Consider the following 27,827-nt stretch of genomic DNA (forward strand, 5'->3'; position numbering starts at 1 on the left):
CCATTTCCTAATTTCATTTTACCCAGTTTAATTATTGCCATGTGTGATACCCTGAAGCCATAACTCCCCTGGACAGTTTGTTCTCTCGTTGTTCATGCTAAAATGAATGAAGCTGCTTTTTAATAGTGTTGTGAAACACATTTATTTACAAGTTGTAGTAAAATGACTCCTCATCTTTGTTCTATTGGCTGTGGGAAAGAAGTGTCACTTGCTTTATACTAAAGTATTTCTGAAGTCTGTCTCAGTAAAACTCTGCCAGTCCCTTGGCATTTTTTGTGGGTTTGAGTTTCTCTTAGGAGCTCCTGAAAGAATCTGGCTAAGAAGCTTTTAGTACCTTAATCTTCTTGTTGTTCTTTGGTAACAAGTCAGTTGATTTACTCTGGAGAGGTACTAATCCTAACAGCAGATATTGTGTATAAGGAGAAGAGGTTCTATGTGCAGCGTTCATGAAGTAGCAAAAGGCAGGAGGATGAGAAGTAATGGGAGATACTACAAAGCAGACTTGGGCCTTTCCCAGCTGAAATGGGTCAGAATAGCAAAGTTTGTATCTGGATCAAAGCTTCAGAGATATTTACATTTGGGGGTTTTTGGTCAGAGTCAGCTCTAGAGGGAACTATCACAAAATGTAGTTATGCATTGATGTTAATGGAGTTTCACCAGCTTACACTAGCTAAAGATATACCCCTAAACTTTCATGGTCATTTAACATCTGTTTTCTTGTAATCAGCCCATAAAGGCTAGGTTTGTTTGCACTGAAGTCCTTTTATCCAAAGTAAAATGATTTAACAGAGAAAATTAATTTTCCTCCCTTTTTGTAAGCTTTCTTGCAATTTCCACACAATTGCTCAATAGTCATTTTTATATCTTGTCTTGAGTATAAAGGGAACACAAGTACCAGGGACATGAGGTATCTCTAGCTCCAGTTAATAATGATACATCTGGTACTTTGCATTTCTGTAGTGCCTTTCATCCAAGAGTCTCAAAGTACATTATAAGCATTGTATTTTGCCACATATTACCCTTCTTAATATGTAAGGAATACATACAAATCACTGCATCTATTGCTGAACTGCAGCCACATTCAGGGTGCAACTCTGCAGCTGATTTCCAAAATACCTGAATATTACCCAACAGCTTTGGGAGTGGAAGTAGAAAGGACTAATTTCTACTAATAGAGGGAGTAAGGGTTCAGATGGACAGAATATCATTTCTTGAACTGGAATTTGGCCAGAACTGTGGAAATAACATGCCAAGTCTTATAAAATTGTCATGGGATATATTATGACCCCAAGTGCTCAGGACTCTGGTTTTATGTTTCCTCTGAAGGATGGCTGTTATTGCATCATATTGCCATTCAACACTATGCAGGACGTTGATTGAACTATCAACTCATTTGGAAAAAAGAGACCTATTGAATCACCCACACCAGAAGCTGTGGCGGCTAGGTGTCCTTTGAAGGTCTCCCAACCTTAAAAAGGCTGGTAGGACTAGATACCATAGCAGCAGATTCAGGTTAACCTCAGTAAAATGTATTTTAGCTACACTTTTAGTAGTCTCTTTTAAAAACGACAGAGAAAAGGGGAAGGAGTCAGTGTATATAGGAAATAATAAAGAGTTAGAAATGATTTTTTAACTAGACACATAAAATGAGAAAGAGGTGGTCAGGGATGTAAGTTGCCCTGCCCCCACTCTTGGATTTCAGCAGCAACAGTACATTTCCACCTAAGCATTTTTCTTGGACTGAGTTGTGCCCCAAATCATCCTCTTAAACTCTCAGACTGACTGGAGTTTTCACCGGCAGTTGGAAAGAAGCAGCAGTTGAGGCCAGAATGTGTTTATCTTGAGAATTAGCTCAGAAAAGGGAGTGCTGTTGTCCTCAGATAGCAGCGCTGGCCTTGAGGGAAGTTCAGAGAATCAAGAATCAATTTGCCATCGCAATGCTTGTACCTTTGGGTATGTCTACACTAGCCCCCTAGTTCGAACTAGGGAGGCTATGGTAGGCATTAGAAGTTGCAAATCAAGCCTGGGATTTAAATATCCCGCGCTTGCTTCGCATCTTCCCGGCCGGTTGCCTTTTTTTTTTTTTTAATTTACAAGTCCGGACTAACTGCCCGCGTCTACACGCGGCAGGGACCCGGTATTTTGAATTAAAGCCCTAAATCGAACTACCTGTTATTCTTCCTGCAAGGAGGTTTAACAGGTAGTTCGATTTAGGGGCCTTAATTCGAAATACCGGGTCCCTGCTGCGTGTAGACATGGGAAGTTAGTCTGGACTTGTAAATTTAAAAAAAAAAAAAGGCAACCGTCCGGGAAGATGCAAATCAAGCGTGGGATATTTAAATTCCGGGCTTGATTTGCAACTTCGAATGCCTACCTTAGCCTCCCTAGTTCGAACTAGGGGGCTAGCGTAGACATACCCTATGAGACTGGTGAACTGATGTTATGATAGTGGACATACTTCATTTCTTATAAAGCACTGATGCACCAACCTACCATCAGTAATACCTGTAGAGTCCTGCTTTACAGATACACAAACATTCTTTATGGATCTACATAGCTGGTCTCCTTTTCCATTGATTTTCATTCGGTTAAAAATGGACTAGAGGCGTAACTTGTTTTTTTTTAATATACTTTGACTGCAGCAACTTAGGGTATGTCTAGACGGCATAGCTATTTTGGGATGCCGGAAGTATCCCAAAATAGCAATGCTGTGTCTTTAAAAGCCTCTATTTTAAAAGTCTCTATTTCCTGAAATAGCGGGTGCACTATTCCGGCATCCCTGTAACCCTCATTCCATGAGAGTTAAGGGATTTGTCGGAATAGAGCCTTATTCTGATATCTGGCTCTGTGTAGACACAGGAGGGTTTTCTGTCTCTTGTCTGAAACAACTGTTAGAGAGAGAGAAGGTTGTTGAGGTAATATATATTGTAGTGACTCAACTTCTGTTGGTGAGAGAGACAAGATTTGAGCTACACAAAGCTCTTCAGGGCTGGCCCAAAAGTCAATCTAATAAAATATATTACCTCTCTTTCTCTCTCTCTCTCTATCCTGGGACCAATATGGCTACAACTACACTGTAATAATTGTTGGCAGTTCTGGTGCTGAAGCATTGATCTGAGCACCCCAGGATCAGACTGTGTATACACTCTGGTGCATGTTCATACTGATAAATGCATTCAACATATTGAGTGTGAAAACAAATACTGTGTGTATGTTAGTCCTATCTGTATAGACATGTGAGAAACACTGAGAGGTGTCCATAAAACAAAAACTACCTTTAAGATGTATAAGATGTAATCCTTGTTCTCTGCCTTGAATTGGTATACTATTGCAAGACCAAGAATTAGAAGAAATGTTGAGACTGCATGTTTTAATTCGCAAGATATGTTAGTATCATAGGTCATATACTCGAATGACGCATCAGAGTCACTTGTATACACAAATTGAAACATCTGGTGAACACTCTAATGAGCTCTAATAGTGTTGTCAGTGAGGTTTATTTAGACTAGGGCTTCTACTCTGTACAGAGAGATTAAAGATGTTGGGGTCTCTAGGAATTAGAAGACAGCTGTAGTTTAAATCGCTGTGTTAGGAGAAATAGTGTCATGGCTTCTCAGTGCTGTATTTGATCAATGTGCTGAAGTTTATGGGAATGTAAGCATATGTCAGATTTTGTACAGCTATCCCATTAATATTTGGGTGTACTGTTGTATGTTTGGCCTGTATCCAGCAGGTCCCTGCTGAATTAATATATTACAAGGGGTAGAATGGGGAATAGATTTTGGTTGTTCCTTTTCTTTCTCCTTCCTCCCAAGGATAAAAAAATGAATGCAATCTAATTGAAGTTAAACTGCATTGGCTCTTTGGCTGGCTTCTTGTATTCTGACTATAAAGAGTTAGATATTTTAATTTGATTTAAAGATTGTAACTGCCTTCTCTCTGGTCTCCCCAGATCCCAACACTACAGGCTGTCGCATAGGCAGGTTGCTACCATTAGCCATTTTACACATAAAAGAAGCACAATCTATACCCCTGTCACCCGGTAGTTGCACTATCTCCTTATTCATTATGGCTGGATACATTTGCCTCAGGATACCTCATGCACCTTGTCTTTTTCTTGTGGCTATTACTGGGTGCCAGAAATGGCTCTAGTACTTTTGTGGAGACTTCTGGAACATTATCTTGCTCACCTCACCTCAAATATAACTGACTCCAGTCTGGTATGAGCACAACACAATGCACAAAGTCAACATAAAGTGTTTGGAGAGTTAGTGAGTTGGTTCTTTAGGATGCGCCCTAAAATGAATAATTTTTCTTTGTACATGTATGTCATTATGTCCTCATAGATGCCCGCTGAGGAAGTGTAGCACAGATTCATATTCTTTTGAGCTCTAGAAAATGGATTATATCTGTTTACATGTGAAGACTATCTATCATCAGGAAGGGCTAGAACCATACTTGTTTGGTTTTTAAAAAAAAGAAAGCTAAGATTCTCCCACACTGGGAACCCATGGCCATAAACTTCATGAAGCCCAAAAGCTAGCTCTGCTGACTGCTTCTCCATTTCTTCTCTAATGACCAAAGGCATTCTCTGCTAGAGTTCCAGCCGTCTGGAACAGCAGCTAAATTACCAAGGAAAGCAAGACAAAGAACTCTGAACTCTCTGTCTTATAAACATTTCACAGTCTTTGAACCTCCCCGAAAGTGTGTGTCTCTCTCTCTCTCACTTATGTGCCTCTTAATTTTCCTCTTGCTATGCTATTAGTTATTGTTCATAACACTATAAAATATTATGGGTCAGGTTGTGAACCCCTTATTCCTGTTGATACTTTTGTAAGGACTTCTCATGTAAAGGATGCACATGGGTCATTCCTAAGGAAGTCAGTGGAATCAATGGTGTAACTAATTTCTCACCATGGGCCAAAGGGTTCACAGACTGTCCCTGTGTGATCACTTGTGTAAAAGTTTGTCTACAAAATAACTTTGGGTCAGCATTTGACCAGTCAGTGTTATAGATTAAAGTTTATTTTCTTCTCCGTATACAGGTATACTCAAACTAATATGAGAGTAGCTCTTGGCTGACAGTCACCTTCCTTTTTTGGTTTGGAACTTATAAAATTGCTTATACGGGAACGGAATAAACATTGACTGGAGTTTTATCCATACTGTATATTATCTTTAGTCCTGGTTTCTGTGCAAAGGATAAGAATTTAGCTCCCAACTTCATTCCCTGATCTGGAAGAATCCCACCTGGGGAGAGGGAGAATCTTGCATCACTTGTCTCTTCATTAGCCTCTTCTGCCAGGTGCTTTGAGTGGCATAGATGTGAGCCATGTCTAACTTTCACTTACCAAGGCTTGAGGGATGGAGGTGGGGGCAGAGAAAAGCAGAGTGGAAGAAGGGATTACAGGGAATATAGGGAGATTTTTGAAAGTTATCTTCTCCCATCTCTAACATATATATCTCAGTCTTACTAACCATAAGAATATTGTCATCAATCTAACTTGTATGGAATATGTTCCATCCATGATGGCACATGGGCAACTTCTGTTGAAATCAATGGGAACTAGACATGTGCACTAGAAGAGAGAATTTTACCCTGTGGTATCTAAATTGAATTTAACAAGGCAATCAGTAAGCCCTTAATAGTATCTTAAAGGCCTGTTGATGCAGATCAGTTGCTGCCTGCAACCATAAAAGTATAGGTTTTTTGGATGTTTCCATGGCGATAACATGATAGTTGTGTTGTAACATCCAACACTAATTATACACTGAAATTTCTAGGAATACTTCAGAACAGTCTCCATAACAACCTCTTAGAGTATAACATGTCCATTAAGCTAAATAAAATATGGCCCTTGGACATTTAAAACACAGTCATAATAGGGAGTCTGTCATAAGAATAACTGAAATGTTTGGGGCTTTGAAATCTCTCAAGAACAGAAGATTTTAGTATGTATTTTAAAGCTCTTCATATTTGGAAAGGAAGTATAGAGGAAATTAATTACACAAGTAAACATCCATTTAAAATACACAAAGAGTTGTACAGGTTTTAGGTGTGGTGTTGATACATAGCTAACTGCCAAAGCGTGTAGGGGAGAACAGTTACACATTGCTACTCGATGCAGCATTGTCATATAAAAAAAGTTTTGTAGTTACTTCCTCAGTATGAATAAACATAAATCCTAGGCACAAGAGACTCTCTTTTTAATGATTTGTGTTCATTTAGCCATAACCATATCCATCACTGTACACTTATATAGCTTTATTAAATGCCATGCTAACCTCCAGTGAGTATAGATGCTAGTTTGAAATATGACACCATTAGGTATCTTCCACTACCGCCTTTCCCATATATATATATATATATATATATATATACACACATACATACATACATACATACCCACCATGTCTGCTTTCATATATTCAGGGGAAGCAGAGAATGATGCAGTTTAAAGAGACTCTGGACTCATCAGTTCCTATGCATAGTAGATACCCACCCACCCCCATTTTTATTTAGTCCCCTGAGTTATTTATACATACACAGCTAAGCTGAATGAGGAATCATAAGTGTAAGTGGCAAGGAGAAGGAAAAAAAGAACAAGTACTGGCTTGGAAATCATTTCCAATGCTAATATATATACCAGATGGATGGAGGATTAAGTAATAAATAATATGATGCTACTGGTGAAGATTTCAAAGGTATCTGAGTTACAGCATACATCTGAAAAGAATTTAATGAGCAAAACATACCACATAGCATCCCTCTTCTGTTGGCTCCCCTTTCATTTTAGGATGGAATTTCTCCAGACTACCTCACAGACAACAGGCCTTAGTCTGAGAGAGACCATATCTCTCATTGACTTCAGTGGGCATTCAGCATCTATATCTCTTGGGATCAGGTTTCTTTCCTTCCTCTCCCCCTTCCCCTCCCCCTTCCTCTTCCAACCCCCACCAGGTCCCTGATTCCTCAGACACACATCACCAGTGTTGGTAGGAGAGCTCTCGATGCAGCTCTTTTCATCTGGAACAAGTCTCCTGTGTCTTTCTGGCTCATCAGCTATCCAATTATTTTCCAAATTTCCTCTGAAACCCCCGCCACCCTTGCCTGCACTTTTAAATTTTTTCCTCTATTATTTAAGAATCATATTATAGCACTTTGTCCCCCTTTGGATCAGTGTGAAGCCACATGCCTCCAGAGAATCAGCATGGATGAATGGCTTGAGTTCCAGGAGTACAAACTCTCTTTGAAATCCACAATGCACAGGGGATACATGCATCCTGCTCATTTTCCTGTGTCTGGCTGGCCCTGTGGGCTGACATGAAATGGAATGGGGTAAGTCCCTGTCTCCTACCCATTCCCTTTACTATGAATTGCTCCCTTGATGGAGCTAGAAAGGAACAATCTTTACACTTCCTTGGTTGCAAGGACTGGATTTGTTCCCAGTCATTGCTGAGGAAATGGGGTGGGGGATGGAAGAAGATGCTTTGCCTACACTTGCCGTCTCCTCACGTGCATGAAGAATCCAAGGACAATACCTGGGGCAGTATGTCTTAGAGACACTATTCAGAATGAATTGATTTTGTATTAACATTTTTTGAAATATTTAAAAAATACTTTACTAAATTACTGATGATTCCTGACAGAATATTTTTTGACTTTCTGTACGCACCCAACCGTTATACAGCATTTTGCTCTTTTTTTTTTCATGGAAAATTAAAACTTTCAAGAATTCAAGGAAAAGTGGGAAGTCTTTAGCATAACAATAACAATAATAATGATGATAGCATGTTAATTTCTTTCCATTACCTCAGCGGTAAAGCAGCACAAACACCACCAGAAAGTTACAGTACAGAGCATTGTTGGATTGTATGGAAAGAGTTCAGCAGAGAAATTAGTTATCTGGTCTGGGAATTGTTTGTTTATGAATCATATTTTCCCAAAGGAGTCATGCGATGGGACATATAATAGGAAATGGACTTTTAACACACTTTTAAGTATCCCCATATGTGTGTTTCACAGGGGAGGGTAGTGAGGTTGATGGAAATTTGCTATTTTGGTTAATGGATTTAAAAAAAAATCAGATTTGTACCCTTAACTTTCTTGTGCCATTAATCTCCCTTACAGAGTGTTCTCTGTTGCAGAAATATGATAATTCAACAATTGTGAAACACTGACGTCAACCAGGGAAGGTGTTTAGACATACTGTGAAATCAGAAACAAAACAGTGGACCCCTAATGCTCAGTCTTTTCACAGCTAACACCGGTAGTTTGGTAGGGGCTGGGAAATATTTCTGAATGATAAGCCAATCAAATTCATGATATCAACTAGTGTGTAAAGCACCACTAAGGGGAAAAGGGGATGGGATGCTGAACACTCCGGCCCTGGTCCAGCAAAACACTTAAGCGCATTATTAAATGTAAGGCGAAGACACTACAGATTGGACCCATGAAGACTTTTTAAACAATTATTTTAAGAGTCTTTGAACTTGATTTAAAAAAATATAAATGGAAGTTTTCATTAAACTCTAGGTGTAAATGTTTCAAATTTATTTTGCATTCATATGTGACTCTCAGAGAATTAACTACCAAGAATATTTTGTAAGTTCAGCATTGATTGGCATATATATTTTCCATGATCTCTGAATCTGTTCACTTCATAAAAACCCTGTGCTCATACCCATATAACTCATAGACTCATGGACTTCAAGGTCAGAATGGATCATTGTGTTTATCTAGTCTGACCTCATGCATATTGCAGTCTACTGAACCTTGACCACCCAATCCTATAATAGACCTATAACCTCATGCTGAATTACTGAAGTCCACAATTAGGATTTAAAGCAGGTGGTGAGGAACCTTAGGCCCTGGGGCAGATGTGGCCCTGTCTTACCTGGATTTGGCCGTCGAAGTTCAGCCCCCCCCCCCCCCCCCCCTCCAGCATTGGAGAGTCCGTCCTGGTGCTTCAGTCCACCCTCTCCCGCCTTCCTCCCCCCCCCCCCACCCTACCACTGGACTGGAGCACACAAATCTATTAGGCTGCTCCCCCATAGGCTCTGGTGTGTGAGGGGAAGGTGGGGAGTGTCTTTCTCCTTCTCAGTTGGGGGCCACAGTGGGTGGGGGGGGGGGGTTTGCTTCTCACTTGTGTGTGGCCCCCAACTGATTTTTCTGTGGATCAGTGGTCCTCAACCCCAAAAAGATTCCCTACCGCTGATTTAAAGGGGGGACCAACTTCTAGAGAATCCACCATTTACACTAATTTAAACCTGCTAGTGAGCCATGTCCCATGCGTCAGAAGAAAATGAAAAACCTCCAGGGTCTATGCTAGTCTGTTCTGCAGGAAAGTTATTTCCTGACTCTAAATGAGGTGATCAGGTATACCCTGGTCATGTGAGCAAGGCCTACGAGCCAGACACCTGCGAAATAATTCTCTGTAGTAACTCAGAGCCCTCCCCATCTGCTGTCTATCACTGGCTGTCAGAGATCAGTCACAGATCAGCTATTGGCCTCTGTAGGCAATCTCATCATATCATCCCCTCCATAAACTTATCAAGCTCAGGCTATGTCTCCACTTGCCACACTGGAGATCAATCTTCTGATGTTCGACTTAGCGTGTCTAAATTAACACCTGCTAAACTGAACACTGAGGGTGGCTCCGGTTGGCATTGGTACTCCTGGCAGTCATGAAGAGTCAGGGAAGCTGGCAGGAGTGTTTGCTCCTGTCGGCCTCCCTCTGTGGCTGCGCCAAGCTTGGCTTAAGGTAGCTCATTCCAGCTATGTATTTGGACTTTTCAGCTTAAAAAAGAGAAGACTAAAGCCGGAGGGGGGGGAGGGGAATTTATAGAGGTCTATAAAATCATGACTGGTGTGGAAAAAGTGAATAAGGAAAAGTTATTTACTTATTCCCACAATATAATGAAATTAATAGGCAGCAGGTTTAAAACAAACAAAAGGAAGTTTTTCTTCACTCAGAACACAGTCAGCCTCTGGAGCTCCTTGCCAGAGGATGTAGTGAAGGCTAGGACTTTTACAGGGTTAAAAAAAGAGCTAGATAGGTTCATGGAGGTTAGGTCCATCAATAGCTATTAGCCAGGATGGGTAGAAATGGTGTCCTTAGCCTCTGTTTGTCTGTAAATGGGTGACAGGGGAGGGATCAAGTGAGGATTACCTGTTGTGTTCCCTCCTTCTGGGGAATCTGGCATTGGCCATTGTCAGCAGACAAGATACTGGGCTAGATGGACTGTTGGTCTGACCCAGTATGGCCATTCTTATGTTCTTAATACTATCTTCCCTCAGCCTTTATTTGTTTGGGCTAAACAAGCCAAGATCTTTGAGTCCCCACTTAAAATGTTAGGGTATGGCAAACGGTGGGGGGAGGTTTAAAGCCAAGAGTATTTTGAATACTGTTCATGCCCACTCAAAGGTTTGTGTGTGTAGAGATATCTGTTGACATTGACCTAAGTATGTGTCATAACAATAAATTGCAAAGTTCCTGGCCTATTAGATATGTGTTCCCTTTCGGGGAAAATTAAAATTTAACTAGACAGGTGACTAGGATTATGTACAGAGATGAAGGACTCTCAAAAGGAATTTTCACACTCGAGCTCAGCCAAAGATGGAATTCACGGAATTTTATGAAAATGGATATTTTCGTGAAATTTTGTACTTGGGATTTCTTCTTCTCCACAAGAAGAAGAATTTAATTAATTTATCTTTCGCAGACAAATTAACATGAGGTGTGGGCTGGGTAGATCCAGAACTGAACGAAGTGTAGGCTACATGCTTGTCTAGAATAACTCTATTGACTATGGTAGTAGCATTACATCTTCAACTTCAGTGGAGTTGTACCAGCAGAGAATTTGCCTCTACAGGGGCCCTGTATTTTAAACCATTTCTAGAAAGGATCTCCTCTCAGTGCTGACTGCCATAGCCTGCTTACTCTGGAATTTCCAGAGTAGCTGGAAGTCTGTCATGCAGCCTTCTCCCAGATGGTGCTGTGTTTAGTGGAGTACTGTCGTACATCAGATGGTAGTTTCAACAGCAGTAAGCTCCACAGCTTCAATGAAAGTGTTTAAACAGTCTGGTGAGGTTGCAGTACTAATAGTTACCAGGAACCAAGGATAACAACTTTCTAATTGCTGACAACTGAACCCTCCTGCCCTGCCCCTGCCAGCATCTTTCCTCCAGGTTGCATCCTTATCCCACCTCTACCCTCCAGGCTCTGCCCTTCTTTGCCTTTCCCCCAAGGTCCTGCCCATACTCCACTTCTTTCTTCCAGGCCCCATCCCTGCTTGTTCCTCTTCTCCTCTCCCATACCCTCTCTCCCCCCAATTGCTTGCTGCTTTCCCCCTTCCCTATAGCTAGATACTTTCTATTCCCCTCCACCCCAACCTCCCACCTGGGCTCCCTCTGCTCCTGAGCTTCAGTCTGACATGGAACTTACCTGCCTGTCTGCCCATGAGATGCAGGTAGAATGTAGCCCCAACTGAACAGGGGCTGGTGTGGGTTGATGACCCACCCTGCAATAACATGGACTTCTAGGCTACGTCTAGACTGGCATGATTTTCCAGAAATGCTTTTAACGGAAACATTTTCTGTTAAAAGCATTTTCGGAACAGAGCGTCTAGATTGGCACAGATGCTTTTCCGCAAAAGCACTTTTTGCGGAAAAGCGTCCGTGCCAATCTAGACGCGCTTTTCTGCAAAAAAGCCCCGATCGCCATTTTTGCAATCAGGGCTTTTTTGTGGAAAACAAATCTGCGCTGTCTACACTGGCCCTTTTGTGCAAAAGTTTTGCGCAAGAGGACTTTTGCCCGAATGGGAGCAGCATAGTATTTCCGCAAGAACACTGACAATCTTACATGAGATCATCAGTGCTTTTGCAGAAATTCAAGTGGCCAGTGTAGACAGCTGGCAAGTTTTTCCGGAAAAGTGGCTGATTTTCCGGAAAAACTGGCCAGTCTAGAAACAGCCCTAGTGTTGAAAACCAGGCATCTGGCAACCCTACCAGGGAATTTTATCATGTTATGGCTTTGCCCTGGCCATGGCTATGTTAATAACCCTCCACTAAACCCATAGCTGTGTTTGTGATCCATTCTTTAACTTCAGACGGAGGAATATTTGTATTCTAATGGTCCCATCTTCTAGGGATCCCACCTGCAGTGCAAAAGTGCAAGTCTTATGCATGAATGATACTAGAATGAATTATTCAAGATCTGCTGCAAGCATCCTGCTTTGTTAAAGATCTGCTGCAAGCATCCTGCTTTGTCTTCCCAGCAATATCAAGGTAGCACCTTGATATTCCAATCAAGCTCAGCCGTCTCCATGTAGAAGGTATGGTACAAGCAGACTGGAAGACATGCCCTGTCCAAAAATGTTTCTAATTGCAACACAACGCGGTGTATTATGAGAGGCTGATGCATTCTTCTGAAGCATCTTGCATTTTTTTCTATGGGAGAGAGGATATCTCATTAAACGAACTATTGGTTTGCTCCAGGCCTGGCAAGTGTTCACTTGGAAGCAGGGCTGGTGAAGGAAGGCAGTAATAAGAATGCGTGTGTACATGGGACAGATATGTACGACCCAATGAATTAGCTGAGTATTTTTTCTTCTTCTTAACTTTCCTTTTTAATATGAGCGTGTTTATGTATTTGCAGGTGCTAGAATGTGCGCCACAACAGGCCCTAGTGCATAGAACACACTCCTCCTTAACATCTGTCTTGGACCCACAGGATCTTTCCTCTGCCCCAGCTTTTAAACCCTCTCTTGGAGAAACTCCTGTTGTGTGGCAGTTAGGCGCCAATTGCCAGATTTCCCAGGGGATGCTTGACCCCTTGCTCTGTCCTAAGCCGTGCCCCCACCCTGCTCCTTTTCCTGGTGTTCCGGCCCCACTCCACCTCTTGTGCCCCTGCTCTGCCCCCTCCTGCGAGGGTGTCCTATATTCAACTGGTGCCTCTCCCTAAGTCAGGGAGCACAATATAAAGGGTGGGTCATGTGTTTCCCCACCTCCACACCCAACCCTGGGGCAACCATGCTCTCCCTGCCCCCTGGTACCTGCAGGGGGCTCTTTGTCCACCCACTGCATCTATCCCCTTGTCCTCCTCAGCAGGGACCCAAGAAGCCAGCAGAAGAAAGCCGCTTTTCATGCCAGCCCTGGCTCGTTGTTCTGCAGCCCCAGATGCCTGGGAGAGTCTGGCTGGGGTGGAGGTGGCTTCTGCTCCGGATCTGGGCTTGGCTGTTGGGAAACCAGCACCCGAGTCCAGGCAGGGAATCAAACTCACCTGACACCTCCCCAGCCAGGCTTGGGGTATGTCTACACTACCCCCCTAGTTCGAACTGGGGGGGGAGGGTAATGTAGTCATACAGAGTTGCAAATGAAGCCTGGGATTTGAATTTCCCGGGCTTCATTTGCATAAAGCCGGCCGGCGCCATTTTTAAATGCCGGCTAGTTCGGACCTCGTGGAACGAGGTGTACAGCTAGTTCGGATTAGGAAACCTAATCCGAACTAGCTAGTTCGTGCCGCGTGTAGCCGTGCGGCACGGTGTCCGAACTAGCCGGCATTTAAAAATGGCGCCGGCCGGCTTTATGCAAATGAAGCCCGGGAAATTCAAATCCCGGGCTTCATTTGCAACTCCGTATGACTACATTACCCCCCTAGTTCGAACTAGGGGGGTAGGGTAGACATACCCTTGCTCAGACAGCTGCCCGGCAAGGCTGCAGAGTGGAGTCCCAGCAGCTGGAAGGGGCTGGTCCCGCCCCTTCCACTCCTGACATCTGGGCTATGTGTTGCCCAGACCTGTCTCCTGCTCTTTCCCCTCTCCTTCCCTTTCCCAGTGCCTCCTGCGTGCTGCCATCAGCTGTTTGGCAGCATACCGGCGGCACTGAAAGGGCCAGGGACAAGCTGCTTGGCAGGACCTGTCCCAGGCAGGAGGAGCGGGGGCAGGGAAGGAGAAGTCTGCCAGTGGGTGCTTGGCACCCACTATTTTTTTTCCCATGGGTGCTCCAACCCTGAAGCACCCACAGAGTCAGTGCCTATGGCATGACAGACCACCAAGACCATTGCTTCCTCAAGGGAGGGCCATGCAGCCTCATTGCCTCCTCGACTGAGCAGCTGGACTCCAGTACTCCTGTTTCCCATTGCAGCCTCAGGCTCTGTCAAGTCCAGCTGAGGCAGATTCTTCTACTGATAGATTTGCACACCCTTCGGGGAACTAATGCACCTCAGGCACTAGTGACACCCATGGAGTGTTTTCAGAACAGTAGGGTTTATGAGTCATTTGGAACACAGCATCGGAAGTCATTAGGTTAGCCTTAGCCTAGAGGAATAAAGTATAATGCACGTACTGCTCAAGGCAGAGCAAATCACCAGCCAACCTGTGCTGGATACCATCTTAGGTACTGTTTTTCCTTTTTCCTTTCCAGTAAAGAGCAGCAGCTATTCCAGAATCCATACTTTATTCCCTGCCTGTTGTTTATTCTTGAGCTGGGGTCTCTGCCTACCTTCCCTGCTGAGAGATGGGGGGAGGGACCAATGTCAGAAAAACCCCTCTGTTCTTTCGATTTTTTTGTTGTTGACGTAAGTGAAGTGTGGACATAAGTGAAGGGTTTTTATTTTAAACGTCCGTTTTTCTGAAAAACTCTGTACTGTAGACATAGCCTAAGTCTTTACAACTGTTCCTGGAAGAAACACAACTGTTGGCTCCCTATTCATTGAAAGGAAAAGTATGTGTGAGTGGGGAGCAGGGGGGATGGGTAAAGAAGAAAAATGTACAGCTATGACTAAAACTGGCAAAGTAAAATCCAGGAGTCTGCAAGGCTCCCATCTATCCCCAGTTAAGTTTATGTTGTTATGTGCGGCTGGGTTTCTTAGGTCTAATTGCCCAGTGTCACGGGGAGGCAAGAGGGCGAAGGACATAGAAAAAACACACTTCACTTATGAAACTGGTATTAGCCTTTGCTGAAATGTGGAGGCATGTATCAAGGTCATATCTCCTCTAATGTCAGACCCTGACACTGTCTCAGGTCCCTCCTGCCCCCTTCTTCAGGAGGGCAAACCAGCACAACTGATGTTGGACTGCTAACCCTCTCCTCCCCCCCCAGCCCACTTCAGAGGCTAGTTTAACATAAAAAAACCATTTAACTCAACATCAGGATCTCCTAGTCCTTCTCCAGGCTCACTAACCCATTATGTTCTGGCAGGGCTCCTATGTTTCTCTGAAGAGTTTTTTTTCCTGCATCTTACTGCAGTAGGGTGACCAGATATCCCAAAGTGTCTCAGTTTTTCACATTTGCTATCTGATGGTACTGTACAGTACTGCAGGTAGCTTTAGCCAGGCCTTTACCTCTGGCAGATTCAAGGAGATCCCTACCCAACGTGACCCTAGCAGACCTCTGTTTCTATGTCCTTGTAGCAAGAGATCAGACCCAGGCTTCTCTCAGCAGAGGTGTTTTATTAGATCCATTCTATGGCCTCCCCCTGTTATCCTTGGTCTCACTCTCTTATAGGAAGCCCCACCCTAGGCTTAAAATAAAGTGATGCTTGGTCACCTGACCCAATCACCATCCCAAGGCCAAACCATCACCTATGAGCAGAGACCTATGCTTGCTGATAGTGAGGGAAAGGGGAAGAGGAACAGAGTGAGGGCAGCCAGCTTCAGTCCATGTGAGCATTCTCAGTACAAGCTGAGTGGAAAATCTGGGAGACCTGTGAGGCCACATGCCCCCTCCCTCAGCCTCTGCCTGGGAGGGGGCATATAACTTAGGCACAGCTGGAGTTAACCCAATGCCCCTTAAAGGACCAGTCCCACTGCTACAGGACAATAAAGCTGAAACGGAACTGACAAAAAGCCAGCCATCAGTTGATTTTTTTTTGCTCTACCTGTAAAGTTGTTTGCATAGCTATAGTGCTAGTGACCACCTTCTTTTGGGATGAGCATGTCTTAAAATTTAGTTTACTTCTTATGTTACTAGGCTACCACCATCTCCTGTGCTGATCCTTTCCTGTTTTGTAACCTTGTAAAAGTCTGAAGGCTGAGGTGCAGAGCCACTCAGAATGCAAACACACTAGGTGATACTGGGCTTAGCTTTGGATCGCGTGTATTTTACTGCGTAACACACAGCAGCAACGCATTAGAACCACTGGCCACTCCACAAATCAAAAGGCAGTAATTTTCAAACAGATAAAAGACAATGTTATTTGATGCAATATACTGCACATTTAACCTGTGAAATTCAGGACATAAAATCAACAATGTGGAAGCAATCAATTTACAGTAGTAGGGTTAAAAAGAGAGGATTCTACCTTTTACAAGACCAGTTCTGTTTCAGTAAAATCTGCGGCAGCACTCTTGCTGACTTCCATAGATGCAGAAAAAGATCCTGTATGACATTCTTTCTAGGACAAATGCACATGGGCTAGAAAACCACATGCTTCAGAGCAAAAGATGAATACAAATTAGGGTGAGGAAGAAATCTCCCTCCTGTTGTGGGTACAGCTATAGCACAGCTCGATGCATGACGCGAGGATTGTATTCTTCTTCTGAAACATCTTATAATGACTAGCATTTGAGACAGGATACTTGAGTAGAAAACCATTGATCTGTTCCATTACAGCAATTCCTGTTATTCTTACATGTAAAACATATTACTATTTTTGTAGCTGTCATTTCATGCACACCTATTGCACTATATATAAATGTAATAACCACAATAATAATACTTAATTCATAATAGGACAAAGAGTGAGACACCAACAGTTTGAGGCATCTGGTTAATGGGAAGAAATTGAGGGGAAAAGAAGACATTTGGGGTGCTGAAATGATAGTGGAGGAAAAAAAATCTTATATGGTATCCTTCACTGAGCTGGGGGGGGGGGGGAATAGCAACACATCAGTCTTTAATTAGAGTGTTTTTTGACGGTGTGACTTATTGAAAATATGAACATGGGCCCTAGAGAATTGATTTTTTTTAGTCCCAAAATTCAAGAATATCTATCCAGTGGTTTATTGTACATGTGCCAACAGCAGTGATAATGGAAAAATAACCTTATATAATCAAAGAAAGACAAAGTTAGGAGGGCCTAATGAAATTTATTATTTCCACTCCATCAATGCTCCCCTTTATCCTTATTTGACAGGACTTCAGCTGTTGCCTTGATTCTCCAGTGCTCCAAGGGCTCTGCTAAACAGGCTTTGTTAGTAAAGGATATGCTCATACACTTGTTTGAATCTTGGTTGAAAGCAGTTTTATACAACAAAGCAGACCTAATGGAAAACTTATATGCATAGGAGGTCTCTCTTTTCTTCTTTGAACTGGGGAAAAACATCACTGTCTGGTTTGCAATAGTCACATTTCAGAGAAATCTTTCAACACAAATAAAAACTGATAAAACTGAGTTGAGTATTATAACTGCTCTGCATTTTATAGTCTGAAACTAGCTGGTATAGTGCCACCAATCACATTATTCACAGGAAGGGGGAATGTGTGTTTTGGCAATTGTCAGTAGCAGATACTGCATGCTTCTTGTTTTGGTTCTCTCTGTATTATTACAGGACTTCTCTTGCTTGTATACAAGAGAGAAGGTAGGGAGAGATGGATATTTGATGTCCAAAAAGAAATAGCTACCACAATTTCAACCGACTCTCACATTTTGAGAGAAAAAATGTTTTTTGTTGAAGTCCCAAGATGTCTTTTGTTTTTGGGGAAGTAATTAAAGTGAGTCATGATGTACTTGCAATTTTTCAGTCATCTGACCCTGCAAATTAATGGGTTACTTATGATCATATTACATGTGTTCATACAGATTACACACTATATACATGAACAAATTGTAGACTCTCACATGAAAAGAGTGGCCTTAATCATATATGATCTTTAAAAATATAAGGGTGCTTTTCGTTAAAAAAAAGAGGTACCCTGCCCAAATTCCAAATAATCAATATACATTCGAAAGATACTCTTCACTTTCTGTTTTGACTTTTTATAGTGTTACTGTGTGCTATGAAACAAGTGCTGTGTTCTATTCCAAAAGTGGCTGCATAAAAAATCATAATACAATTTTAAAACATAACAAATATAAAGACAGAAATAACTAGTTTATGTAGCATAATTGTGAACTCTGTAAATAGTTGAGCAGTTCTCTGGCATTCAAATGCTCTTCCAGAATAAGAAGCAAACACAGTCAATAAAATATAATTCTTATGATATAAGGTGCTGATTGAATTTGAGTATGTTGGGAATGTTGGCTTAACTATCTAAAGCACTGATTCTGGAATCAGTGTAGGACTGGGGCCTTAGTTTTATATTGCAAGGTTATTTCAACAAATCACGGAGCAAAGAGATAGTAATGATAACAAAAGAAACATACCAAACAAAGAGATGGACATTGAAGAAATAATATCCAAGATGGGAAGTAAAGACTGGCAGATAATAAATCAGCAGAATGGTAATGCTGTCTAGGTGTTGGTTACACATCACGATGGTATAAATAGTACCACGATGATCAGTCAGTTACAGCAGCAACTAATGAGATGACATAGGCTATAGAGAGAATTCAGTGGCAGAGAGCAACACTCAAGCACAAGAAGATGGATCTCCCTAGTCTAAACCCTGTGGCCTAACAGATACACTGAAAATCTCTTCTGAAACAAACAAGACTGGGAAAGGCTTTGGTAGCCTCTCAGAGTTTCATTAAGGGAAGCACCCTTTGATCTAATAGCCATCATTCAGCAGACTGGTGATGGAAGGCTGAGAAAAGCCACTGATAGGCTGCCTAGAACTGCTGGTTAGCTGAGTGGAGTAGGGGAGTAGAACAAAGCTGCCACTCAGCTAAGTGCAGCAGTTGGGAGAAAGCCCCAGTCTTGCTCTCCCACGCTGTGTAGAAAACAGGGGGTGTGGTGTGGAGGGAGGTGTGTATATATAGGCTGCAAGGATGCTGGGAGAGTTCCACATACCCCCACACACAGGCCAAGGCCCACACAAATTTCTTCCTGAACCTGTCCCACATAAGATACATCATTGATCCTTCTCCACAAGAAAGGGTAGTACAGAAGGAAAATAGAGGCCTGTCAGATATGGCCAGACCACTTCCAAACAGGCCAGGGAGATGACACAAATAACCTTCCTTAGAGACAAAGGAAAGAGGAAGAAAAACTCCCCTGCCCTCATAATCACCAATCAAAATATAACCTAGGGACACTTGTGCTGAGTGGGCATTATCCAAAGAAGATTTCTCCCATGGGTGGTGGGTGAAGGTAGGGCTGGGGAAGGCAAGCCTCCAGCCCCACCTCAGCCCTTCCCCTTCTGTTCTGTCCAAGCCCTGCTCCCCACAGGAGCCAAGGTTCTCCCTGGAGCACCATGGGGAGATGGGGTGACACGCAGCCTCAGTTTCCCAGGCCCCAGGGATGGAGAGGGCAGATGCTCAGGGGCAGCAAGGCTGCCCCAGTACTCCTATAGTAGGTGAATGGAGTATGGACGGTGCCAGGCTGGCAGTTTGGGAAGGAATTTGCCTTGCCCTCATCTATTATATCCACCAGCCCTGATTACACCAAATTCTTGGACAGGGAAATTTCAACCCAGAAAATGTCACTGTATGTCCTCCCCAATCCTGAATAGATATATAACAAGTGTTCTCCAGGAACACCAAGACAAAGGAGTACTCTAGGACAGATAGCTCCCACTGGAGTTAGAAGGAGAATTTGGGGATAAAGTACTGGGAAACCTAGCATTCCCCCTATTAAACTCCCAAACAAACTGACAATCACAAAGACAGGGCATTTCTTGCCAAATTTGGAAAACTTTTGGAAGCTAAACACCCCACATTGGTTCCCTAAAGTTGGCATTGCAAAATGGTAATGGCATTCTCCAGATACAAGATGAAAGGAAGCGAGGGCAGCACTTTGCCTCCGCCATACTATCCTCTAAAGTCTCCTTTCCCCTGGATTTTGAGACAGATTAATTAAACAAATATGGCAAGGTGGCAGGAAGGGCCCCTGGAAAGGATTTTACTGGACTGTAAGGGTCTGCCAGGATAAATACATGGACAAAATATGCCTCTTAATCCAGTTGTTTCAGATAGTGGAGTAGCCTCTTAAATCAGGACACTACAATTTGGACATCTCTTGGTCCAGCACCCCTTGGGACCTGATGGAGCCTGGACAAGGGAGTTTGCTGAACCAGGGGAAGTGAGACCACTGGCATCCCTCCTGGCTCCCCTCCTCCTGTCCCCTAGTGGACTGTGTTCCCAGCCCACAGGCTGCAGGGCTGGCAAGGCTGCGCTCCCAGCCCCTGGGGCTGGCCAGAGTGCAGGGCTGGCAACCCCCAGCGACTGCCAGCTGAGCTCTGCTGCCAGCCCCTTGCTGGACTCCTAGCTGACAGCTGCTGGGGCTCTCTGGTCCAGGGTTCTCTGGTCCAGCAACATCCGTGGTTCTGCCAGACCATGGATGTTGCCGGACCAGAAAGATTCAACCTGTCCTAAATCTTCTGACAAGGGAGAGTGCAGTCAGAGAGCCACCTCTTTCAGAAGCAGTGCAAATGACGCTGTAATATGAAAGCACTGGAAACCTTTGCTTCCGAGAGTTGTGACTCTCTTCTTAAAGATCAGCAGATCAACCAAGGAAAGCAAGTTATCTGAAGTGAAATGTATTGGAGCAATGTTTCTTAATGACCTTCCCATGGGCCAGCGCCGGTCCCTGAGATCTCCCTGACGCAGTTCAGGAAGGCAGCAAACTGGTCCTTGGTATCATAAAGGTTGCTCAACACTATATTAGAGAACTGGGAATAGCCCAGAGTTCTTTGCTTTCAGTCACACAGATGCCCCCACACCAAATATAGCCTGGTCTTTAGACAACAACTAACGCATTTTCAGTAAGAGTGTTTCACTCTCAGGTATTTTGACTGGCTGGAGAGGGGAGGGGGCAAAACAGGCCCCATAGCATTGAGCCAGGAAGACCAAGATATGTGCTGACAGCATATGGCTAGATTCTCCTGAGCCCCTTATGCAGCTGCTCAGCAGAAGGGAAGGGAGGAAGGAGTGTGAGAGTTCCTCACTCCACATGTCTCTGTGCAGTTTGCATAGGAGCTGCCTGGGTGGGAGCAACAGGGCTGCTTTCAAGATACTCCCCAAGAGGTGCCTGACAACCCTGTGATGGGGCAGGCAGAGGAGGGAGTAGCAGGTAATGTTATGGAATACTTTGTTCTGAGTCAGATACAGCATGAGCTTCACCTGCCTCTACAAACTTGCTCTGAGCACCTTTGTTCCACATTTGCCTCCTCCCTTTCAGGTGTCTTCAACCCCAAAGGGAAATGTTATTCCCCTTCTCATGCCCTTTCTGCATTACTTCTGTATGCTCTTTCATTTTCTCTACATAATGAATAATTAACAGAAAGATGGTGTATTCAAACAGGTTGCTGAAAGCACAGCTAAATCCATGCAAAGTGGCTCAAAGGCAAGAATGACAGCAACTATGATCTACATAGGAGCTGGAAATCAAACCCTTTCGTTGCACTGCTATGACATCAATCTTAGAGTAAATAAAATAAACCTGTTTTATTTTCACTGCAATTAACTTCTGACCCACCATGAAACATTCAAAACACAAAACAACCTATAGGAAAGTCTTTGAATAAATGACAAGGGACAAGCAACATAACTTGCCTTCCCTCTCATATGCTTTCGGGAGAATATCAGTAAAAAACATTGAAGGCTGACAAGTGTCATCAAAATTCATTGTTTTTTTTTACAAAATTGATACTCTGATGAGAACCTCTGATGAAAGAGGAGTCTCCGTACATTAGCTTTTATATATTCGTAGGAGTCTGGAGATTTTGACTTAATTTCTGGCTGTGCCACAAATTGCCTGAGAGACCTTGGGCAAATCATTTAGGGCTAGCTTGCCATCTTATAGTCTACCATAAAGGGCAGTACCTACCTCCACTGCCCCAGAAGCAAACCAAGGAATAAATAAAGATCCAAAGAATCTCAGTAACACAGATGTGTATTTCAGTTTTTCTAGTTGTAAAATGGGATATTAATACTTCCCTAATTCACTGAGGCAGGAAGGGTTTTGAGGCCTACTTCATTAACATTTATGAAGTGACTAGGGACCATAGGATGGACATCATAGGAACATCTAATTAAAAGCAAAACCTTTTATGAATGGAAGGGATGTTTCTTTATACCACCAAGCCTGGTGCTTGTGAGGGGAAGGGATGCAGGGAGGGTCATACAAAGGAACAGGGAGGGGACATGAGGGAGCACCCCATTTAGCAATAAAAATTTTGGCAAGGGCAGTGCACTTCCTAGGTGCTATCATGAGTTCTCTATGCCACCAAGTTCTCTAAAGATCTCCCTACACATTCGTTCCTGTTATTACATCTTCTCTCTTCAGTTGCCATGTCATGAATACCATCTTTCTGGATGACGATGACTGGTTGGGGGCTCTCTTTAAAACCAGTCCAGGCTGAACTTTAATTGGTCTCAGGGGCCAATGATGAGTTACATGAGGATGCAAATGAATAAGGGTCATGAATTCCCAAAAGCACATTTGCAAATACAGGCAGTCCCCGGGTTACGTACAAGATAGGGACTGTAGGTTTGTTCTTAAGTTGAAATTTATGTAAGTCGGAACTGGTACATATTGTAGGGGAAACTCTAGCCAAACATTTCTCCAGAGCTCAGTTTTATTCTCCCACACCTCACTTCCCTCAGTCCTTTATTCTCAAGCTGAGGTGTCTGCTGAGAAAAGCCGCGCCGCGTCTCCCTGGTCTGCTGGGGTGGGGAGGGCGCTAGCTTCGCGTCTGCCTGGTCTGCTGGGGGGAAGCAGCTAGTGCGGGGTTGCCTCACCCCGTTTGTAAGTAGGGATCTGATGTAAGTTGGATCCATGTAACCCGGGGACTGCCTGTACAAAGTGAAATTGACCCTATTTTATCTGAGAATGCAAGAGACTGTAGGAGGATGCAAACTACTGGCCTTAAAACATGCAACAGCATCAAGTGACAAATGCTTTGATGGCTAGAAATAGTTTTTTCTTAATTATTACATGATGTGCCATAATTATTTTAGGGGAAGGCAGATTATGAAGAATGACCCTAGATTGCTACACTAAGGATGCATTTTTAAAGTTCTGTCAAGAGCACCTAGAACATCTGGATAGTATCTTTTTCTGTCATTTTATAAGTATAAATAAATGTATATGTAAATTAAAAACAAGACAACAAATTTCAAGTTTAATAAATGAAAAATTAAGTTCTGGACTGGAGCCATGTAGTCTCAATTTTACCTTGAATAACGTATTTGTTTGACTTTCCTGGAAATTTGTTTTTCATTTTTTAATGTTTCCTTTTTTTTTTCCAATTCAAGAAGTTGGGAATTGGAGCTGGCTGAGTAAACCTAGGCCTGCTTGACAAATGGATGCAGGTTTAAAACAAACAAAAGGAAGCATTTCTTCACACCATGCACAGTCAACCTGTGGAACTCTTTGCCAGAGGATATTATGAAGTCTAAAATTATAACAATGTTCAAAAAAGAACTAGATAAATTCATGGAGGATCGGTCCATCTATAGCTATTAGCCAAGATGGGCAGCAATGGTGTAAGTAAAGAGCACAGGTGATTTGTGCCACTGGAAAGTTCTCTGGCTGGTTGTAGGTGGAGCAGGAGCAGAACCAAGGGAGGCCCTGTTACAGTCCTATACCTGTTTCCCTTTTTTGATCTCCTGTCAAGTTACCTGTAAACACAGCTCTGCAACATGGACATAACCTTATCTTGGAGCAAACAATTTAACAAGATAAGTAGTTCTGTAATTGTTTTCTATCCATCCTATATTGATTTCTATTTACATGCTTGGTAATGAGCATTATACTTCTCAATCTCATCTCAGTCTAGTGCCTCAGCATTAGTGTAATGCAAGCTCAGTCCTCTTGACTCTACTCTCTCTTCCACTCAAGTAAATCAGGAGTAATTTCACTAAAATTAGTAGAGATACATTAATATATGGATGGTGAAAAGCAAGCCATTCAGTAAAGTGCAGGTTCTTAGATTTTGCAACATCCAAATACAGCAACCAGGCCAAGTGGATTTATATGACCTGCGTGATTTACTCAGATTCTCTAATATCTGGACTTTCCTTTTTTTTCCAGTAAGTTTCTAACCCTGCTAGTTGCAAAAGATAACCTTCCAAATGTGAATGGCATGGAAACTGTCACATTCTACCTTGCTGTGACTGCAGATAGCCTCAAGCAGTGACTTAGTCAAGAACTAGCCCACCCTCCACTAATCTCACTAACACTGCAGCATTTTGGACTTTTAGGACCTTTTCCTGGTTTGGTTTGGTTTGGTTTTTGTTTTTTGCATTTTCATTGGCACGTGCATATAAGGAAAAAATAATGCAGCTAAGTAGTGAGTTTTGACATGCGTTACATAGGCGTTTTTAGTAAAATGTTCTCATGAAGAGGTAGCTTAATTAGTCTTAGTTTCATGCTTTACATCTTTTCATATTAAAATATATACAATAGTGGTAGGCACTTTAGAAACACCTAAGACAGATGGCCGGGTAGATTATGTTAGAGATGCATATGGCCACATTAATGACAATAATTCCAGGCAGTAAACCCAAAGTCCCGATGCTACACATGGTTGGTCAGATGCTAGCCCCTGGCTTTGGCCCCTCTGCACTGCCCCAGTGGTACAAACGGGAATTTCTTGAGTTTCCCCTTATTTACATCAGTTCTTAGGAGGCATAAAGCCAGCATAGCTATCTCTTCTCCTTTCCCCACCTCTTGCAGGTGTAAGGAGCATTCCTTGGTGGGCTAGGGCAGCAGAGGACCTGGCTGAGGTGCACTGTGCTTTGACAGTTCCCAAGCAGCATAGCAGTTCCCATGAAACAGTTCTAGCTGACGTACTTTGGGTTACTTGATTGGCCTCAGGACTGGGAGTGGAGAGATGGCTCGGAATCTCCTTTCTGTTTGGTGTTGGTCTTGTGCTGAGCACAGCTTAGACAGAGGCAGGGATCTGAGCTCTGCCCCCTCCCCTTTTTTAAAGGGCAAGGGTAAAATTATGTAACTGATATGAGCTGTAACTTACTGTGAAGCAGAGACTGCTCTGAAATGGTTGTGTGGTTCCTATTGCACGTTAGTGTTTTGTCAAGTTTTAAATAAGCCTAGTGCTGGGGTTTCCAACATTCCCTTGAGAGACAGACAGGCTAATAAATCTTACTGTCAGGAAGTCTTTCCTGGTAATCGTTTGGCTAAATATTTTGCTTCATCCTATTACTCTTAGTCATACCCTGCTGTACTACCCCAAAACAATCCCTTTCATGTCTCAATGTTTGCATTTGTAGACTGTCACCTTGTCATCCTTTTCCATAGATGTTATTTATCCTAATCTTTCACTGAAAATCAATTCCTTCTCCCTGATCACATCTGTCACTATGCTCAGAACTCCTTCCATTTTCTGTTATTTAAAGTGCCACTGTAGCTGTGTTTTAAACTTTTAAGTGTAGACAAAGCCGTAGCATAATGCTCCGGTGTTTGCAGACCAAGAGTACACCGGCCTCTTCCCCCCGTGTACATGAGTGCATTCGACATTATCTCCTATTGTCCTCGAGCCTTGCCCACCTTTACTCCCATCCTGAACCCAGCTGCAATGCCCCATTCCACATGTGATTCCCTGGCTGCAGCAGCAGCCTGCTCTGCACACAGTTCCCTGGTGGTTTCTGCTGCATTCAGTGTGCTTGCTGCTCCTGGCTTCCCGTGTGGCCCCTGCTTTCGTAAGTGCTAGTTCATTTCCAGGTTCTTTTAATAGTTTTTGCCCCTTCCTTCTACTGTCCAGGGGTTTGATGGAAGTGATGTTTTCCTGATGAGCTATTTCTTTGCCCCAATGGCTGGATTACTAACCTGGGGGTAATTGCCTATTTGGTGTAAGTGCACCTGTATAATGTGCTCAACTTTCATTGATGACATCAGGCAAATCCTTTCTTCTTGTTAATTTTACAGGTTACCACAGCTGGTTTATCACCATTCATCTTTGGCATGACAGCTAATATACCAATGATTTGTTGGTAAGTAATTTTCTGAAGTGTATATGGTTATTTTGAAGTTCCTAGTGAATTTCCACACAAGACTCGTTATTTTGCCCAGAAATGCTTTTAAAGAAATGCTAGTCTGACAAATAGCAAAAATATTTTGCAGTGAATGAGCCAGGTGTTCAGACACCTTGGTGATAGGCACCATATAATAATATATCTGAAAAGAACAGAATTTCTTTTGAGGCTCTCAGAACTCTTTACAGATGTTACACGTCATGAGACCTCAGTGAGATATAGTCGACCCAACACATTTTACAAGCATGATAAAGTGAGGCAAAGGCACTTAAATGACTCATCCAGTGTCACTTAGTGAGTTAGGGTACGTCTACAGTACAGAGAGCGAAGCTGCTGCCGTCAATCTTCCAGGGTTCAGAAGTGAGAAGTGAGAAGTGCGCTCTGGTAGATGCCGGTAACTCTGCCTTCATGAGGAGTAAGGGAAGTCAAAGGAAGAGTCTGGAGGATAGGAAAGGAGGAGTGGGCCTCATCCTCCCTGATTGAATTTACCTTGTTATCTCTAGCCTGATTCTTGCCTGCATATTTATACCTGCCTCTGGAATTTTCCACTACAAGCATCTGATGAAGTGGGTCTTTGCCCACGAAAGCTTATGCTCCAATAAATCTGTTAGTCTATAAGGTGCTACAGGACTCCTTGTCGCTTTTGCAGATCCAGACTAACACAGCTACCCCTCTGATACTCCAACTCCTGTAACCCTTATTTTATGAGGAGTAAGGGAAGTCGGAGGAAGAGTGCTCTTTCTTGGATTTCCTGCTGCGTCAACAGCGCCAAAAGCTGAAATAAGCTATTTTGTCTTAAGCTATGCAATTGACATAGCTCAAGTTGCATAGCTGATTTCGGCTTTAGCCTTGCTGTGTAGACATGCCGTATGTGTCCATTGCAACTGCATCCTCCTTCCACAAATAATCTTGGTTGCCTTGTACTTAACTTTCCTGCATTGTTTTAAAGAATTTCCAAGTCAACAAACCATTCATTTCCTTCCTGTATTTGGTTCTTTCTTAGTTATCTTTAGATATTCATGCCTAAATACGCGGCAGCAAAACATCATTATGAAATGTGACCTCTACATTGGGAAGTTAAAGTATTAAAATACTTCCTCCACCCACATGCATCCATTGCTTCTGAAACTTTCTGTACATGAAGCTTTTCACTAACAGACCTTGAAAAACTAAAGTGAAATGTGTATAAAATCTATTTATACAAAACTGACATTTCATATTCTACCTTCTTTCCCCCAAACAATTTCTCATGTTGTTTTTTTCAGCTACAGCTCATAGGTTAAAACAAGTTGCAAAAAGCATACTTTGAATTCAAACTGGACTCCTTTTTTTAAAATAAGAAATGCCAAAATAAATCTTTTGTATTTTTCTCCAATTCCAGAAGGTCACTTCTGTGGCCATGTGCATGTAACTCAATATATCCTGCTGAAGTGTTGCCAAAAACAGAAAACAGCAGCACACCCAGTCTAGGAAATTAGCAAGTATGCCTCAAAATAAATAAAAACTACTTGTGGGCATATATATAGCATATATATGATAGATATACATGCAAACACTAGCATATATTTTATACATTGATCTATATGCAAATGTGTGTACATATAGATATAGCATAATTGCATGCCTAATATGTACACTGTATACCCTATGTACATTTATATGTAAGTTTATGTGTTCACAAATAACAGATACATTTATTATTTTAAAAGAAAGTTTGCTTGGGACCCT

At 42.7% G+C, this 27,827-nt stretch overlaps 1 protein-coding gene across 6 annotated transcripts in view; it reads left to right on the plus strand.

Moving 5' to 3' along the window:
• SLC35D4 (solute carrier family 35 member D4) overlaps positions 1–27,827 on the plus strand; it is an 80,439-nt gene that overhangs the window by 47,722 nt on the left and 4,890 nt on the right. For all 6 annotated transcript variants that reach the window (XM_014570526.3, XM_006117198.4, XM_075920878.1 and 3 more), the window contains one exon: positions 25,993–26,057. In XM_014570526.3, coding sequence (XP_014426012.1) covers positions 25,993–26,057 — 65 coding nt within the window. The remainder of the gene's footprint in view (positions 1–25,992; positions 26,058–27,827) is intronic.

This window comes from Pelodiscus sinensis, chromosome 2 (genome assembly GCF_049634645.1).
Source record: "Pelodiscus sinensis isolate JC-2024 chromosome 2, ASM4963464v1, whole genome shotgun sequence".
Classification (NCBI taxonomy): domain Eukaryota; kingdom Metazoa; phylum Chordata; order Testudines; family Trionychidae; genus Pelodiscus; species Pelodiscus sinensis.